Source organism: Conger conger, chromosome 1 (genome assembly GCF_963514075.1).
Source record: "Conger conger chromosome 1, fConCon1.1, whole genome shotgun sequence".
NCBI lineage: Eukaryota > Metazoa > Chordata > Actinopteri > Anguilliformes > Congridae > Conger > Conger conger.
In genome coordinates this window covers 49896335-49915764 of record NC_083760.1, presented here as the reverse complement: position 1 = coordinate 49915764, position 19430 = coordinate 49896335, and the positions used below count along the sequence as shown (strand labels likewise).

The 19430-nt window shown below is 42.9% G+C and overlaps 1 protein-coding gene across 3 annotated transcripts; it reads left to right on the top strand.

Annotated features, from left to right (window-relative positions):
* Nucleotides 1-5871: 5871 nt before the first annotated feature.
* On the top strand, nt 5872-17447 carry LOC133135069 (14-3-3-like protein). 3 transcript variants are annotated; one of them, XM_061251836.1, is made up of 7 exons: nt 5872-6076; nt 6506-6550; nt 12257-12574; nt 13626-13749; nt 15802-15965; nt 16070-16165; nt 16391-17447. In XM_061251836.1, exons 3-7 carry the CDS (start codon nt 12272-12274, stop codon nt 16448-16450), a joined length of 747 nt encoding a protein of 248 aa, XP_061107820.1. In that variant the 5' UTR covers nt 5872-6076; nt 6506-6550; nt 12257-12271; the 3' UTR covers nt 16451-17447. The 3 variants fall into 3 exon arrangements, with proteins under 3 accessions (XP_061107820.1, XP_061107814.1, XP_061107828.1); XM_061251830.1 differs by lacking the exon at nt 6506-6550 and having other exon boundaries at nt 5879-6076; XM_061251844.1 differs by lacking the exons at nt 5872-6076; nt 6506-6550 and adding an exon at nt 10587-10664.
* The last annotated feature ends 1983 nt before the right edge of the window (nt 17448-19430 follow it).

The window sequence follows — 19430 nt, the reverse complement described above, 5'->3', positions numbered from 1 at the left end:
GGTGGTGGGGTTGGTTTGTTTGGGCGTGGTAGGGGATTTGGCCTAGCGGAGGTTTGTGGGGTTTCTTTTAAATTTGTCACGACGGCTCTTTTGGCTAGTTTGGTTTGGCGTGTTATTGCTGGATTTGCAGGCTGGGTGGGAAAAATGTGCTGAGCTGTAGTTTTGGGTGATCTCATTCTTTTGCCCTTTTTGGATTTCGCCTTCTGCCAGGGTGTGATGGTGTCATCGGTGTCTGTGGTTGAGGAGTCTGACTCCTCCACCGTGATGAGGATGTCGGAGTCAGGCTCCTCCTTTACTGTGGTGATTGGGGATAGGGTAATCAGGGGAACTGTGTTGTTTGGGATTTCCGAAATAGTGCTACAGGGGAGGTCTTTTGCCGTGCTCGGTGCTTGTGTTGGTATGTTATCAGGCTGAATGGGGGGGGACGTGAATGTATTTTCGATTACTGTAGGTATAAAAGGGGTAGGGAGCGGGGGGGCAGTCAATGACGATGGTAGGGGCGCGGTTCTCCGGGCCCTGTTCGCGTACGAGAGGGGGCAATCACGGAAGAGATGCCCCCTCACCCCGCAGAGGTTACAGGGCCTCAGGTCACGGCACACCCTGGTCTCGTGCTCGCCGCCACACGACTTGCACTTGACCACTTCGCCGCAGTTCCTGCACAGCTTGGGCATGCCGTGATAAAACACCACGCCCCGGTGTCTCCCCAGCATGATGGTGCTGGGGATATGACATACCCCCCCGACTGCAGAGGGATCAGATTTTAGCTGGACCAGCCATTTTCTGGCCCCGGTCCAGACTCCGTCCTCATCCAGGACCCTCCGAGATCCTGATTTTACACTGCCATACCTGCCCAACCACGTACTCACATCGTGGTCCTGTACAGCTTCATTATAAAACTGTACAGTGACCACTTTGTTTTCCGTGTCGGACAGGGGCTCTACCTCAAAGTTGCTGAGGGGGGCCTTGTCCTTCCCCTCTCTAAAGAGGTTCCAGAACCTCTCCAGGACATTAGCGTTTTTAAAGCTAATTTCAAAAATATCTGCATTTCCTGGAACCTTCACCAGGCAGTTAAGGTCACCAGGCACAAAGCCCATGGCTCGCTGAAGAACTGCCCGACTAAATTCCAGGCGGGTCATACCTGTCACTCTCCTGTCCTGTCCACTCACTTTTGGGGCAGCAGCTCCATTTTCTCCACTGGTGGCAGCTGGCCCAGTGGCGCCCTCAGCGGCTGCACCACCTGCCCCTTGCTCCACCAGAGGATCCACACTACTGCTGCTGCCCCCTTCTCCACTGGGCAGGAGAGTCATGCGGACGGCGTGATGTCTTCTGACACCTGGCTGGACTCCTGTCGCCATCCTCCCTCTCACTCAGGCCGGACCTTTGCCGTTGGGAAGAAAAGCAGACACAGCGCTCAAAGATGTTGTCCCCAGGGGACCAAAAGGCAAACACAGAAGGAGCTGATCAAGGATCAGCTCCCCTGGTGCAGTGGCACCTCCCTTCTTGAAGAAGACGCCAAGCGTTGGATCCAAGCAGGGATGGCAAAGCTGGATCCGGTCGGCGTCGTCTGGGTGAGGGAGGTCCTTGGTCCCCGTCTGCCTGCTCCTCAGCCTCGTCTTCGGGGAGCCTCAGGTGGAGCTGCTGCAGAGCCTGGAAGACCAGAGGGAGAGCGCAGCGAGAATGGCGTAGGCCCAGCGAAAAAAAGCTGGCGGTGGCCCGGAGAGCAACCCTATCCGGGAGATCTCTTCGGGCAGCTCTGGAACTCCCCTCCGGTCCTCGGCAAAAAGGCGTTCCGCAGCAGTCGTGGCTCTTCCTCCGAATGGTAGAAAACTTCTGGCAGGGGAGACTTCTGGCAGGGGATCCTCCAAGCGCTGCGTCGGCTTCGGCGTTTGGGGTTCGGCAGGCCGTGGTCAGGCCACTGGTACCTGCCTAGCCCCAAAACGCTGTAGGTCCGGCCTGGTCCGCCGGCCTGCTGATCCACCGAAGCCGCGGTCAAGCCACTGGTACTTCGGTTTCACAACAGACCTTCAAAGAGAGAGGGAGACAAGGAGCAAAAGGGAGAGAGAAAGAAAGAGGGACACGCCGCTCAAATTGCCTCAACACCTGCAAGCCCAGTGTCCTCTGCTGTTTTACGAGCAGAGGGCATTGGGTTAATACAATCTGAAGAGAAACCCGAGCGAAATGTGAAATGTGCATGTTTCATGTAAGCAGCATAATTGGATCAAAGTAAAAATCATAACTATTCATTGTAATCCTAGAATCCCCATGTGTCTGATATCTGAATACCTTGAACTGTAACAGCTTGTTCTCGGCCAGGGGTGTCAAACTCCAGTCCTGGAGGGCCACAGCGTCTGCTGGTATTTGTGGTATTTCAACCAATTAAGGCCTTCAGAACAAGGTGTTTGGACCCTTTAGCCAATGAAAGAAATGTATCTCTTGTGCTGAAACACACCAAAAATCAGCAGACCCTGCGGCCCTCCAGGACTGGAGTTTGACACCCCTGTTCTAGGCTATTGTCAATTACATCTGACATACAGTGAGGCAAAAAAGTATTTAGTCAGCCACCAATTGTGCAAGTTCTCCCACTTAAAAAGATGAGAGAAAATCACATTGTCTGATTTTTAAATAATTTATTTGCAAATTATGGTGGAAAATAAGTATTTGGTCAATAACAAAAGTTCATCTCAATACTTTGTTATATACCCTTTGTTGGCAATGACAGAGGTCAAACGTTTTCTGTAAGTCTTCAAGGTTTTCACACACTGTTGCTGGTATATTGGCCCATTCCTCCATGCAGATCTCCTCTAGAGCAGTGATGTTTTGGGGCTGTCGATGGGCAACACGGACTTTCAACTCCCTCCAAAGATTTTCTATGGGGTTGAGATCTGGAGACTGGCTAGGCCACTCCAGGACCTTGAAATGCTTCTTACAAAGCCACTCCTTCGTTGCCCGGGCGGTGTGTTTGGGATCATTCTCATGCTGAAAGACCCAGCCACGTTTCATCTTCAATGCCCTTGATGATGGAAGGAGGTTTTCACTCAAAATCTCACGATACATGGCCCCATTCATTCTTTCCTTTACACGGATCAGTCGTCCTGGTCCCTTTGCAGAAAAACAGCCCCAAAGCATGATGTTTCCACCCCCATGCTTCACAGTAGGTATGGTGTTCTTTGGATGCAACTCAGCATTCTTTCTCCTCCAAACACAACAAGTTGAGTTTTTACCAAAAAGTTCTATTTTGGTTTCATCTGACCATATGACATTCTCCCAATCCTCTTCTGGATCATCCAAATGCTCTCTAGCAAACTTCAGACGGGCCTGGACATGTACTGGCTTAAGCAGAGGGACACGTCTGGCACTGCAGGATTTGAGTCCCTGGCGGCGTAGTGTGTTACTGATGGTAGCCTTTGTTACTTTGGTCCCAGCTCTCTGCAGGTCATTCACTAGGTCCCCCCGTGTGGTTCTGGGATTTTTGCTCACCGTTCTTGTGATCATTTAGACCCCACGGGGTGAGATCTTGCGTGGAGCCCCAGATCGAGGGAGATTATCAGTGGTCTTGTATGTCTTCCATTTTCTAATAATTGCTCCCACAGTTGATTTCTTCACACCAAGCTGCTTACCTATTGCAGATTCAGGCTTCCCAGCCTGGTGCAGGTCTACAATTTTGTTTCTGGTGTCCTTTGACAGCTCTTTGGTCTTGGCCATAGTGGAGTTTGGAGTGTGACTGTTTGAGGTTGTGGACAGGTGTCTTTTATACTGATAACAAACATTCAAACAGGTGCCATTAATACAGGTAACGAGTGGAGGACAGAGGAGCCTCTTCAAGAAGAAGTTACAGGTCTGTGAGAGCCAGAAATCTTGCTTGTTTGTAGGTGACCAAATACTTATTTTACCGAGGAATTTACCAATTAATTCATTAAAAATCCTACAATGTGATTTCCTGGATTCTTTCCCCCCATTCTGTCTCTCATAGTTGAAGTGTACCTATGATGAAAATTACAGGCCTCTCTCATCTTTTTAAGTGGGAGAACTTGCACAATTGGTGGCTGACTAAATACTTTTTTGCCCCACTGTATGCTAATTCAGAAAAATATCTGTAGATTAGTGAAACATAACCTAGCCTAGGCCTATAAATTGCCTCATATTATGGGACTTATTGTTTTCCAATGTTCAGTGTTCACATTGAAAAACAATTATTTCACAATTATTTTGTGACAAATGTATTGGTAATAAATGGTACTTCGTTTGGAATAAATTCATCCATGATGCCAACTGAAATAATTCTAGCTGCCGGGTCATGTTGGTTTAATGTACAAACACCAATAAATAAACCAGCTTCATGGTCTTGCATTGCCAAATTTGTTTGTAAAATATGGGCCAGGCTCATCATTGTCGGTTTTAACCGATTTCCCCCGACAAATTCCCGGAAAGGACCGTTCGGATTAAACCGATTTTCAAAAAAAATTTTTATGTTTCTTCGCGTTTGAATTGTTTTTGGAATTAAAATAGATTATGGATTTGGTTCTCTGGATCATTAGCGTTGTTGGTAAATGAGGGTATGCAGCTTTAAGAGTGGGAATCATGGGGATTGTTTCTGTTTTGAGTGTTCCGATTGGTCTGTGCATGTATGTGAGGCTGCTGGCCTGGGTGAGTGACTGGAGTTTTTTTCTTTTTTTGGGTATTCGTTCTGGAAAAAGAGCATGGTCGCGGTGAAAAGCCGGTCGCACGAGAGAGTTAATGTAATTTTCTTCCGTGCAATAAGCAAATGTCTAAGGACGTTAAATTGGGTGTAATATAGGCCAATTATCAGCTTTAGCCCTGGAATCGAAAATGAATAGGCTCGTGGTTCGATTCCCTTATGTCTCCCAATATGGTCCCGAGACGGATTAACACCCTGAAAAGAATACCAATTTTAGCCTGATTCATGTCGTTCATTCTGAAATGCATAGAAGTTCAGGTCCTCTCATGCATGTATTGTTACCGTTTTGCGATCTTTTAAACCTACGGTTAAAAGTAAGGACAATGTTTACAATTTAAAGATTTATCCCGGAAAGTTGCATAACTATAACCCGATTTTCACCAGTTTCGTCTTTAATGTCTTCTTTTTCTTCTTTTTTTCACCCTTTAAAAAAAAGCACAATAAAACCTGAAAAATTCGCGGATTTAAAATAAATAATTAGACTCCGAAAATGATGAGCCACAAAAATAAACCGCAATAAATCGCAATCCGTGTGAGACGCTATGCGTTATAATAATAACACTCAAATTTGGCTAAATATCTTGCATAATTCAAATTCTCTGCCATCTCTGGTTTCTGGATAGTTCCAGATTTTGTGGGGTGGGTTTTCGTAGTAGCATATGTGGGCGTGCACAGAGAAATGTGAAAAGACTTCCGCTGAAATCGTTGTACACTTCGCCGGGGGAGTGGAGGAGGGCGTAGTTGAATCCATTTCGCTCGTCGACAACAATATTGGGACAGTGGAGGGAGGGAGTAAGCAAGCCTATGCATTTTTCGACTAATGGGACACTCCCCATTTCTTTCACAAGAATGTGTTACACTCTCCTTGGTGAAGTGTCATATGGTCATATGTACTTGACAAAACTGGTCATCCAGTTTTGACAGAACTGCCCCTCTCTGTTGCTTGCCTGTTTATGTCTCTTTCATGTATAGTTTAAGAAGACTAGATTAGCATAGTCGTTTTGTTCAAAGGATCAGATAAATAAACTAACACTACTGTGTGGCACAGTGTTGTTAGTTGTGTGAAAGGACAAATATAGCAAGCTGGGGAGGGGAGTGCAGGGGTGGAACATTTGGGACGTCTGGACGATGATGACGAAAAGTGGAGGGAAAACCGTACACTTGAGCCCTGAGTTTCAGGCGTCTCGGGTCGGTTTTCAAGCAATCATAGAGCATGTCAATCAACGGTTGCCTTGGTAGCGTTTGACGTCACCACTCCCTACCCTGTCTCTGCTCCTGGGGCTGGTGTGATTGGAGCGAAACCCCGTGGATTAGACCGAGACAGACCGCCTGTAAGAATCAGCTGTAGCTAGTGCAAGAACACCATTGTCTCGCACTCAGGTAAGTGGGGGATATTACAAATATTATTAGTATATTTGTCAGAAATATTTCGCATTAAATCGTCCTTTCCCATCATTCAGGTGGATTTTGGTGCACAATTTGATCGGATGAGATCTGTGTCCCATGTAGCATGCTAGCTAGCTAGCTAACAGGCGTTAGGCAGAACAATGAAGCCTTGCGCTGGTTTCGGAGCTTTGTGTAGCCAGATGACAGCTCTCGTTAGCCTAACCATCTCTTGTCTCCTGCAGTACGTTAATAAATTATTTTGTTAGGTAATGTTTCATTTAGCCATCTAGTTGGACAGGACGGTTAACGTTACCTGTTTTTCATCCCGGCTAACGGACGTTACTGACGTTAATTGATTTGGACTAGCTAGCTAGCTTGGATTAGCTAGCAAGCGCTAACGTTAACTGATGATTTATTCTTCAGCCCAGCCCAGCCCAGCCCAACCCAACAGCCAAATTGACTCACTTGGTACGTTAGTTCACATTTCACTTACTGTAGCTAGCTAGCTGTATATACTGTTAATTCTCCAACTGATTCTTAGCAATGCAACGTAGTGTTAACGTTATCTTTATTACAAGTCAACTAACGTTAGCTAACTTTAGCTAATTAACTGTTACCACTAATTTAACGTTATCTCTTTGAGACAAGATCGGTTCCATCATCCATTATAACAGAATATAGCTAGCTAGCGGCGTTAGCTAACGCTATCGAGATTGTTTGCCACATCGAATCGGTTTTAAAGTGATTTTACTAGCTAGCTAGTGCTGAATCTCAAGTTCGTTAATAAGTTAGTTGTTTGCTTAATGTGGAGGATTGCATATTTTCACATAAACGTTTTACCATAATTTAACGATGTCAATGAGACGACAAGGACGAATGAGTTTATAACAGTTGCTTTTCAGAATGCGCTCCGCTCAGACTCCTTATTCTCTAGCTAGTTTGTGCATGGTAGCCTCTAGCTACAAGGCTAGCTAGCTGAGCTGGCCGTGAAATGTCGAATGGTTCGGCAACCTTCATTTGAAATGAGATTACTAGCTAGAACTGTAGCTATGTACATTTTGTGTTGGTCTTGTATAGTGTTACTACTAGGCTAACATATTTGTTGGGAGCTAGTTGGGTAACGTTAGCAATGTAATGTTAGCAATTATTGGTATAACGTAACGTACTAACTTGGCTAGCTATCTCTAACTTGCGTTACATTTCATTTGAATGTTATGCCGTATTTGGGCGTGTTGCTAGCGGTTGTAAAATAGCTGACTAGAGCCTATTTTTGAGGCGATATCAATTTGTTTCACTTTTTGCCCAAACGTTCTAGAATTTCTAGTTACGTTAACGTTACAGTGATTTCCGGATCTGCCCTTTCGGTCAACTGTTATGACACTGCTAACGTTAGCCGGGTTCCTTGATAGCTAAATCGATTACCTTTAGTTTGTATTAACATGCTTTTATGTAAAATGGGTAATCTGGTAACTACATATTACCATCGCGTCCAGTAATTTAAGGACGCATGGTAGCTAGCTAACTTACTCCCAGCAGGTAAGTCAGCTAAGGGACTGGGTGTGGTGAGGAACGAGAGTGTATCCGCATTTTCTCAACGGCAGCACCGCCTTTGGATAACCTAGGGTTTCAGGTAGGATTTCAGGTAATGGAAGTGTTCCGATTGCGAGTGCATAACGATACCAGTCAATTTAACACAGGCGAAATTGCCTAAGGCAGGGGTCTGCAACGTTAGCCTATACTTCTTATTTTATATCTTCCTTATCGGGTGCTTTTCATGTTTAGTGGGAGTATTTACCCTCTTAAGCCACGTTGTCAGAAATGGTTATGCTTGCCATTAATATAAATAAAAATGTGCTGTATTGCAAATAACTGGTGAAGGTGTGGACTTATTTGTGTATCCTGCATTATAGCGATGGCTATAATTAGTTTTTATTTTAAACGTTTATAAAAACGTTTTTAAGACTTCTATATTTTGATTGGAGTTGTGGGTTGTGGTTAAGGCAAATGACTAACATACACCATACCGGTGTAGCCACAATAAGATCCGCACAGCCGTTGGGCACTTGAGCAAGGCCCTAACCCTGCATTGCTCCAGGGGAGGATTGTCTCCAGCTTAGTCTAATCAACTATACGTCGCTGTGGATAAGAGCGTCTGCCAAATGCCATTAATGTAATGTAATGGGTAGTCTACGACATTGGGGTTGTAGGTTTTGGCCAAATTAACATGATTGCGGCTGCACCGACTCGGAAACGCGGCTGCACCGACTCGGAAACGCTGCCGAATAGGCTAGAGCATTCAACATTTTGAAGAGGATAATCTGCAGAAACTTCAGTGTAAATATGTTGCATCAAACTAGTTTCGACAACTATGTGATATAATGCGCAATGAAAGTACCATGAAAAATCTCAATCCTCCAAACGCAAGTTAAACACAAGTGTGATCCAACTAGAAAGGAGCATATTGTTCACCACATGACTTGTATAATTACCAAGGACATAGCCTCTTAATTTTAAGCTAAATAAAGGCCTTTTTGGAACTGTTAAAAGCCTAAATATACCATTGCACAGGATCATGATAGTGCAGGTTGAGAAGGTGTGGACTACAGCGAAGATAAAGTTGGGAAGATAAAATCCGATATGCTGTCTGTAACGTTTAAACCCGTGCACTGACCTCCCTAACAATAGTGGCATGGGCTACCTGTCAGGTGGTTTACATTCTAACCTAGCACTCAGCCAGCTAACGTAGACTCACTGTGTTCCGGACAGAACACGGGGAAGCCGCCGTTTCCACCAGAAGTTAACAGCCCTTAAGTGGTAGTTTTTTCTCCTGTGGAATATAGGCTATCCAGTCACTAAAACACTTGGTTATATGTGAATTGGACCAATAATTAAGAGAAAACGACACAACTTCCCTGTTTTCGGAAGACCGTGTTAGCTCACGAGGTTCCACACCTATATCACGATGTTCTGAACAGCACCTGAAGCACAACTACTACGGCTTTGCACTCTATTCAGACTTGATCTGGTTCATCTTAACATTAATTAAATACTGATACGGTCTATATAAAACGATGTGTGCGTGCGTGAACAATTTTACAAGGAACACTTTTGGCTGAGCCGGTTATAGTGTCCCGTTAGCGACAGCTTCCCCACCATACTGTCACAGGGGAGCACCATTACCACCATTACCATTACCATTACCATTTCACTATGCTGAAATATATCTGCGAGTAATTTCAATTTATTCGTCGTGAAAGTTGCACTATTCGAAACATTGTGAGATAACTTTGTTTTCAGAGCACAGTGAGTCAGTTCTAGTCAGTTTTGTTTTAAATCTGTTGCTGCGGTACACTTATGGCTTGTTGTATAGTATTTCTTAAGGTTCACCGTGAAACTCCATGTTTATTCGTTGACACGCAAATTTAAACTAAGGGCAAACTGAGCTTTCCTTTATTCCGTATGTAAAATAGGGGTGTGAACGGTTAACCGAAACTGATTTTACAAAAAATTGATAACCAATAACCTGAAGTTGAAATTGTAAGATCAGTTTAAAATAAATGCACGTTCATCACCACGCGTATTATTGCGGTTATGAACTAGCAATCAACTAGCTTCAGTAGTTTGAACAAGCAATCTGGCCATTTCAGGGGGTTTAAAACACCACAGGTCATTGAATGCTACAGTAGCGAAAAATGCGTTTATACGTTAATCTCACCACCACGATTGTCCCACGCCATATAAAATGCATGGGCATATGCAATGGAAGTTTACCGTTACAAAAGAATATATCAAATTGTACAGCGACCTGCACTGGCATGAAAGTAAAACAATTAGACCAGCCGCCTATGGTAAAACAGACCCGGTGTTATAATATGAGGCAAATATTGCGTGACCACAATTTTGAGAGCACAACCCCTTTGTTAACAGCAGCATATTCATAGATTTCATGGCAATCAAGTCTACCAGGCAAAAGCCATAGAGAAGGGAAATGAAAACCTGAAGAATTGTCATTTTAACCGATGCATAAATTTTTTTTTAAAAATGACACGCATTGCCTGCACGCGACCAGCATTGCCTGCACATAAACTACAGGGATTTAACTACAGATCTCTGCAACTGTGAGATTGCACTGCACAATGTCAATGTAAATGTAAATATTTAATTTGGCAATTAGGCTGACTTACTATTATCTGACTTAAAATGTTGACATTGAACTATTGTGAAGGCCAAAAAAAAGTTTGAAAATACAATTAAATTTCTCAGTAATCCAGTAAAAAAGAAAAGAAAAAAAGATACGATTTAGCAGTATCGGTTAACCGTTTAAAAAATGGGATGGTAACGGTTACAAAAACCATCATCGTCACATCCCTAATTTCGGTCTTTATTAACAATCTTTACAGAATGAATGCACATAGAAATAATGAATAACAATGTTGACCGTAAAGGTGTAGGCTGAAGCTTTAGCTTCATCTACCCTTTTTACATTGTATATCCACATATTCAGGACCAATGGATTACCAAAATTGAGATTAGGGTTGGGAACTGAGAACCGGATCCAAAATTCCAAGAACCAGCTAACCAGGTAAGAAATTCGAATTTCGGTTCTGCTTGTCGGTTCCTAAACGTGCATTTTCACTCAAGCGTGTTTCAAATAAATGGCCTTGATTTGGCGATGCAAACTAGGGCTGTCACTTTGACCAAAAATTTCACTTTGCATATGTAAATTTAAAATACGTTTTTGTTTACATATTAATTACAATAAGTGTAACGTCAAAAATGGTTGTGCTAGCTATGACTACTAGAGGACCAGAAAGTACTATTGCCAAAAACACCATTAACAAAACACCATTAACAATTTATTAACAGAACATCAAATTATAAAAATCATAAACATGAACATGATAGTGTCTATGCACGCACTATTACCCAGCCAGCTCTCCAAACTCATGTCAACATTCTATCCATACGCTATTAGTGGAGAGACTTGCATTTTACCAGCGGATACAACGATTATAGCAGTAATAATGTAGGTAGTTTTCTGAGATGCTTAGTTAGCTCGCTTGCGATAAATCAATGTATATACGTTTGCTGGATAGTTATTGTTATCGTTTTAAGGTTGCTTACGTAAATATAAGTTTTATCTGAATATTACATGCCAAAGCAATGGAGATGGCTTCGTAAACGGATTAGTTCGTGCATAATATATTAAGTTAATTTCTTGGTTAAATTACTAAAGTTTGTTTTTTGCCAACTAAATGATCTGCCCAATCCTATTGGATATTTTGGAAATATGAAACGCATGGTTTAAAAAAAGTATTTATCTTTGCGTTCAAACATGGCAATTATTATACATATTCTAATGTGATTGAAAGTTTTAATGTACGGTCTCCTCCAAAAGTATTGGAAAAGCAAAGTAAATTTTTTTGTTTTTGCTATACACTGAAGACAATTGTGTTTGAGGTCAAAAGATGACCGATACAAATTTCAGCTTTTATTTCCTCGTCTTTTTATCTCAATTTGTGAAACAACTTAGAACCTATCACCTTTTGTATCAGACGACCCAATATTTGAGAGCAAAAGTATTGAAACGTGACTGACAGGTGTTTTCTTGTTGCCCAGATGTGTCTTGTAGATTAATTGGTTGAACAATAAATAGTTCTGAATGTCTACTCTTGGTTATATCCTTGGGATTTGCCCCAAGGCTGAAGGCTGCATCTGTTAGAAAAGATAAACCGGTGTGAAGACCGGAGAGCTGTCTTTGAGAGAAAAGCAAGCCTAAAAGAAAAGCACACTCGTTGGGGGTAGCTGGTACAATGTACAAGGTATAATGTCCTGAAAGAAAGAAACCACTGGTCTTGTAACCTAAATCTTGGTCTTGGGCGATCATTTAACCGTGCTGTTTTTGGGGTATCTGGTTAGTGTTCCAATACTGCTTTAACTGTAGGAAACATTGATTTGTCATTCCCTCAGATTTTATAAATGTTCAATTAGCTACGCATGGGTATGTTTTCTTGAAGGGTATTTTGACGATTATACAATTGCCAAAATCAATTGCTTACTTTCTAAGCTGAATAAATGTACGCCGCTATCAATTAATTTAGTTGTGTATCTGTTCGAGCAATTTGTTACATTTGCTTGTCTTGTTTTCTGAGGGTGTATTTTTTTGTTGTGCAGAACCCTGTTGCTATAATGAACCCAGAGAAGAGGAGCGACATGGTTGACACGGCCAAGCTGGCCGAACAGGCAGAGCGCTACGACGACATGGCAGATGCCATGAAGGCCGTGACAATGCTAGGCACTGAGCTCTCCAACGAGGAGCGCAACCTGCTCTCGGTGGCCTACAAGAACGTGGTGGGCGCCCGACGCTCCTCCTGGAGGGTGATCTCCAGCATCGAGCAGAAGTCCCAGAGCAACGAGCGGAAGCTGGATAAGTCCAAGGAGTACCGGCAGGCGATAGAGAAAGAGCTGAAAGAGATCTGCAACGACGTGCTGGTGAGGCCCTGTCACACTAGGACAGTGTTTCCCAACTCCAGTCCTCGGGACCCACATGCCAGAAGGTTTTTGTTGTAACCAGTAACTCACACACCTGATTTGATGATTGAACCAATCAAACCACAAAAACGCCCTTGATTAGTTAAATCAGGTGTGTGAGCTACTCGTTACAACAAAAACCTTCTGGCAAGTGGGTCCCGAGGACTGGAGTTGGGAAACACTGCACTAGGTCAATGTTGACAAATTGCTGACTAGCTAGCAGGATGGATGCACTGTTGGCTAGCTGGCTACGTTCAGTTCTGCTTTTCTGTTAAAGGCAGATTAATTTACTTAATTTGAGTTTACAGATTGATTGCTATTTAGCCAGTAAGGGGCTGGCTTAGTATTGGCCTGAATTTCATTAATGGTTGGCTAGCTTAACTGGTTGTCTTCATTAAAGGTTCCATATTGTAGAAAATTACATTTCCATTGCTATTTCAATTAAAAGGTTGAAGGTACAATAACATTTAAAAGAAAAGTATAAAACAGTCCCCAATAAATCCATATGAAGACAATTTGCATTTAAACAAGCCATTTGGACTTTTGTGAAGTTCAGACATGACAACGATATGCTCACCGAGTGGCCTGGGGTGTTGCCCTAATGGAGGTTGCCCCGCCATCACATCGGTCTTAGGTGCAGATTGTTTTGTAGGTCTCATTAGGTTGCTGTTATAAGCTGCTTTTTTACTTTTTTGTTTTCTTAATTGACTGGCCCTTTCATTCAGCCTGATCCCAGTAGAGTAAAAGAAGGCAGAGCCAATGGTAGAGATCTCCCATATTATTCCCACCACTAACAGGTGCATGCTCGTTATTTCATATATTTTAATATAGAGCCACAATTACAGGAAATTACAGTATTGATTTACTCTGGAAAATGTCTGAACCAGTAGGTTTTTAAAAATGTATTTATAAAATAACTAGAACTGACTTAGTCTTGTATTATTCATATGATGGATGTTTTTCCCTGTGTGTATAAAGTTTTTAACATAATTTTGACAAAAATGTTTTTCAGAATCTTCTACGTGACTACCTTATCAAAGAAGATGGAGTAGCCGAAAGCAGAGTGTTTTACTTGAAAATGGAAGGGGATTACTTCCGCTACTTAGCCGAGGTGGCTGTGGAGGAAGAAAAAGAAAGTAAGCCCCCATTGCCCTTGTAGCTTGTTGTAGTCGAGTCACCATACTTCCAAGTCCAGTCCTAAAGGTGATTCTATATAAGGGAGATTTTTAAGCAACAGTTGCTGGCATCACTTGGTATAATTGTGTTTTCTTCACTCCTAAAGTTTGCATCAAAATGTCATCTTGTTGAGTTTTTACCGGCTGGTTATCTGGTTGAGTTTTTACCGGCTGGTTATCTGGGTGTGTTTTTACCGGCTGGTTATCTGGGTGAATTTCTCCTCTGTCTGTACTTGACATCAACAGGCTTGCGGGTAGCTCTTGACTGTTAGTCATTTTCCTTCAGCCGTGAGGCGAGGGATAATGGCTTTATAGAGAGAGATATGGAGACCGCGGGAAATGGGCCGAGTTCCCTTTGTGTGAAACAGTTTGTGCACATTGTGCTCTTTCACTGGAGGAAACTGAGGAGACAGCCACTCGCCTCATCACACAGACTTAAAGAAATGACACTGCTTGACATTCTCATGTTAAGAGTCCTGCTAGGTTAAGTACAGGTTCCCGTTCATGAATTTGTATCTTGTTATCCTTGTTTTCGATAAGGCTTTAAGCACCTCATTGGGAATTGCGGGAATGCAGCGGTTTATCCATCCTGCGACATTAGCTCAGGAGGTAGCGATCCTCTAGCTGTCTATAGGGTTGCCGGTTCGATCCCCCACCTTGGATGTCGAAGTGACGCCTAACCCTCTATTGCTACTGACGAGGCAAATTAACGTATGCAACAAAAGCAGGCATACTCAAACACTATACATTGTTATCTTTTATTTTTTTGCAGCTTGGTCTTGGTTTTACTCGCTCTAGCTTTGTGCATCTACTGCAGCAAATGTCTCTGCCACCACATAGCTGTAGCTTGCTACATGGGTGGCTTTGAATAGCCTCCCAACCAAACAGGTGGGGCAGTGTTTCAGCGTTCATTTGCTTATTTCAAGGTTTTTAGCCTGTCGACACGTCGCAGATTGGGGTGTGGCTCAAACAAAACTTTTCAGTTAGGGTTTTTTGCACAAAATGGACTGGTTTTTAGATTTACATTTTTTTAAACAATATGATTAATGTCTTATACCCCTTTAATTGTAAAGCGCTTTTGATAAAAGTGCTATATAAATGCACCTTTAAATCAACCTTTTGAAGGGCCCCTGGTGAACAAGCTGCCTTGATGGTCAAACGAATTGGGAGATTCCCACAGTCCACAGGCACTGCTGCTCCCTGTGCTGGTTGTGCAAGCTTTCCAAGTCTGTCTCCTGTGTGCCTCAGTTTATAGAAGGCTGTACCATTTGCCTAAACGTCGTAGTGCTTCGTAGGAGCGTTGCACCTCACCAGACGTTGGTGCCCAGATTTTTACCTAGGGATAAGTTCAGGTCAATAGAAAATGTCAAAATCAAAAGGGAACAAACTGGAGCCAGTTTAAGTATACCCTGCTGTGGAGTCATAGACACAAAGTGAGGATGTAGCACCTGCCATCATGTAAGCAACTCCCACCCTCAACAGGGGCAGTTTAAAGGTGAGCTGAAATCTAAATTCTCTTTTTCAATTTAGTCAATTCTTCTTAACCATACAAACACATCTTAAAGTATATTCAATAAAATTGTGATGTAATACTTTTTCCCCATCCACTTCCTGGAAAGTTATTACAATTTCGGTTTTTATGTCATATACAAGTGGCCGTGTATGTCGATCAAATATACATTTCCTGTTCCCCTCCAACCAACATCCTTTCATGCAGCAGCACCCATCCTCATTTGGCGTCTCCCTCTTCATTTGCAGTCATAGAACTCCCCCCGAAAGATTTGTTTCACTTGCGTGTACATGTCATATCCAGCGCTGCTTTAACTTTCAGTTCAGCTTGTCTTTAAAAACTGAGCTTGTCAGTGGAGAATTGGCATTTGTGAATGAATAATCTTGCACCGGTAGGTGTAGTGATGCCAGCCTCCTGCCAAGGCAAGCCCAAGCATCTGGGCGGACGCAAAGGGTATTTTCGGAGTGCTGAGCTCTTGTTCCTTGCCTGTCCCCTCTCCTCAGAGAGCATCGCATCGTCACAGGAGGCCTACCAACAGGCCTTCGAAATCAGCAAGTGCGATATGCAGCCAACGCACCCTATCCGCCTCGGCCTGGCCCTCAACTTCTCCGTCTTTTACTACGAGATCCTCAACTCACCGGAAAAGGCCTGCCAGCTTGCCAAACAGGTACCAGCGCGGGGGCCGGTAGGCGGGGCGCGGGTGAGAACGCACAGGCCGCTAGCCGCCCGATTCACACGTTTCTCGCCTTTTCTCTCCGCCCAATCACGCAGGCCTTCGACGATGCAATCGCCGAGCTGGATACACTCAACGAAGACTCCTACAAAGACAGCACGTTGATCATGCAGCTACTGAGAGACAATTTGACGGTGAGTACAGCACACAGTGCAGTGTGGGCAGCTCAGAATGGGCTTGCATCCCCTCCCCCCTCCAGGAAGAACAGATCTAAGGGGAAATATCTCTCATTCCCGCAGCGCTATTTATTGTCAGAATTTGAAATATGTGGGGATTTCCACTCCCATACTGTGCCCCTGCCCCCCCATCTGAACAACAGTAAGGTGATATCATACCCCACCCCCCTTCTCTGTGTGCAGCTGTGGACCGCAGACAACCAGGCTGACCATGAGGACACCGAAGAGGGTCAAGTGAACTGAGACCTCGTCTCCAGTGTACCCGTCATCGAAGCTCACCAACACTGAGGCCACCTCATTATTCCTGCCTCTCTCTCTCATTCTCTCTCTCTCTCTCATTCTCTCTATGTATCTATCCCTCTTCATTCTCTCACCACTGTCACTTCTTCATTTACTAGTTCTTTTTGGAGTTTCTGTTAGGGGCGTGGTGGGTGTAGGGGGGTGATGGTACTTGGGTTAGGGTGTGTCAGTTTGTCATTTTCACTTGAGGACCAATGGGGGGGGCCTTGCAAAAAAACAAGTGTGGAAAGGGGGCAAGTGGGAAGTTCTCCACACATGCAGAAGTGGCAAGTGTAGTTTAGTTTGTTTTTTATATATAATATATATATATATATGTATATGTATGTCTATATATACATATACACTATGTATGTTCAGCATATGTCGATCATCTTGAAGTGTTTGATTCGTGTTTGATGTCTGTATGCAGCCATCATGGATGCATCCCAGGTTCAGAGCTGTTTTAAATCTGCAGCGAGCGAATTAGCAGCACAGGCATCTAAACCACATGTCAAATGGAAGATATGGGCAAGAGAGGTAACATTCCATTTGCTGTCATCTGCTCAACATAATTTCTCAACTTGGGTTACCCACATGTCATTTTTCATTTCTGTGTAACAGAATTACGAGGTATAGAAACCCTAAGAACAAAGTGAGCATTTGAAAAGGCTTTGAGACTGTAACTATGATCTTGATCTTTATATTGAGGACGGCAGTGGGTTTCCCATGTGCTTATCTAGCAATTGCCATTTCCAACTAAGGGGTTTTCCCATTTCATTTTCTTTTGATACTTGTCTAAAGTGCATGTGGCTTTTGTAGTTAATGGGGAGGTTAAGGAATACTGCTGTGGGGCTGGCTAGTATTGTTTCATGTCTTTGAGGTTTTCATGCAGGACACCCAAGCATAACTCTTATTTGGAGGAAAAAAAATCCTGTAAGTGGAAATAAAATAATTTAAAGTATTCTGCCTCCATTTATTTCTTGTATCACCAGGACGCTTAATTTGCAAATGCCTTGATCGATTTTCGGCAGTTCTGTTCAGGGTGTTCTAAACCTGCTTACTACTTTTCAAACGTCAAGTTAAGCAAAGCAGAACTGAACCTTGTGTGACTTCCTGCTGTTGGCGTGCAGCATTTTTGGTCTCAATGGGCGTGTAACTGCAGATCTTGGCGAGTCACAGCAGGAAGCTGGTGTCACTCATCTCATTTTGACACCGTCTTTGGTTAACATATAGTCTACCATCATACAACTTACTCAAATGAGGTTAGAGTCCCCCCCCCAGTCTTAGCAAAATCTTTTAAAATAAGATTGTTAAAGTTACCCATTCCCAGATCACTATACATATAAAAGTTCATGAGCTAGCTAATGTTAGCTGCCTCCGAACATACTTGGCTAGTTTCCAAACTTATTTTTGAAAAGGCCTTTCTGGTTCTGTCTATTGAAATAATTTGCACTACAGTAAATCTTTTATCCCGTTACCGTGTTCATACCTGGGTGTTAATTTCCATTTAACATCAGCCATTTTCACCATCTTAATGTGCTCTTCATAATAATGAAAAGAAATGCCTTGGTCGTGTTCTTGATTGAATGCAAAGTTATTGGATGAGATAGATGGTTTGTATTTTTATTTCCTACATCTTTGCATTGAAATCACTTCATTGTGCCGTGCTTACTCATTTGCACACAAAGGTAAAAAAAAGAAGAAAAAGCTAATAATCTGCAACCATTTGTGCTGTGCAGTTAAATTGGTGTTATTGATACAGTATTTACAAGGAAAAAGAGGTTGATGCGTCCAATATGGAAGGAGAAGGTGGTGAATATGTGCAGGTGGGCAGTGTGAACTGCATGGAGGCCACTAGGATGAGGCTTATCTCCTGCTTATCTGGGAGCAGCACAGTGGTTTCAGGCTCATTTGATATTTTGGACCCTTGATGACTTGAAGCTATTTAGCCAACAAATGTGTCCCATACTGCCATACTGTATCAGCATAATTTGCAGGTGAATCTAGTCCCACCCTCCAATTCCCATAGAGATCCATTCAAATGCAAAGAGTTTTAGTATCACTTGTAAGACAACCTATGATTTAAGATACCCGGACTCTGATGTTGATAGGTCACAAAGCAGGAAGTCATGGCATGCAAAGGATATGCAGCAAAATACATGAATACTTTAATTTACATAACATTGCTGTGTCCCAAACATTATGGTACTCAGAAATGGGGACTATGTATAAATGCTGCTCTAATTTCTACATGGTGAAACCAAAATGGACCCCACTGTAGATCACCCCATATGGATGTAAATATGGATGCAGATTGAAGGTGACCGTTTAACCTCATTTTCATTTTTTAATTTGAAATCCTATGTGGAGTACAGGGTTAAAATAACAAATTGTACAACTGTACAATTATATTCTGCATTGTTCAACTGTTCAATTGTTCATTAAATTATGGAGGGATAGCACTTAAAAAACATTTTCCAATACCAGGGACATAGACCATCCAAAAAATCAATGTTAGACATCATCCCTTAAAGTTTTTTTATAGTCTAGTCCCGTGGCTCATGGACTAATTGTTCTCCATTGCTGTTATGTAGATGCTTGTAAGTACTGGCTTATCTGTATCTGTAGTGGAATGTCAAGGGTAAAAGAGTGACTATTAAGCATATGGCCTGGAGAGTTTGGATTAATTCGCTCTGTCACAACTAAACTATTTGTTTAGTGAAATGGGAAAGGATGTGCTCTGATCCCATGTTCTCCCAGTAAGGTGCTTGCAGTTGAGGGGGCTGAGAGGAACACTAAAGAGATTGTAACTCTTCTGCTCATCAGAAAGCTGACTCATGCATGCTGAATCACTGTCTGTTGGGAGTGACTCACATGTACAGTGCAGTCTGTAGGTTTTTGGACAGTGGTACAATTTCTGTTCTTTTGCCTCTGCTCCAGCACA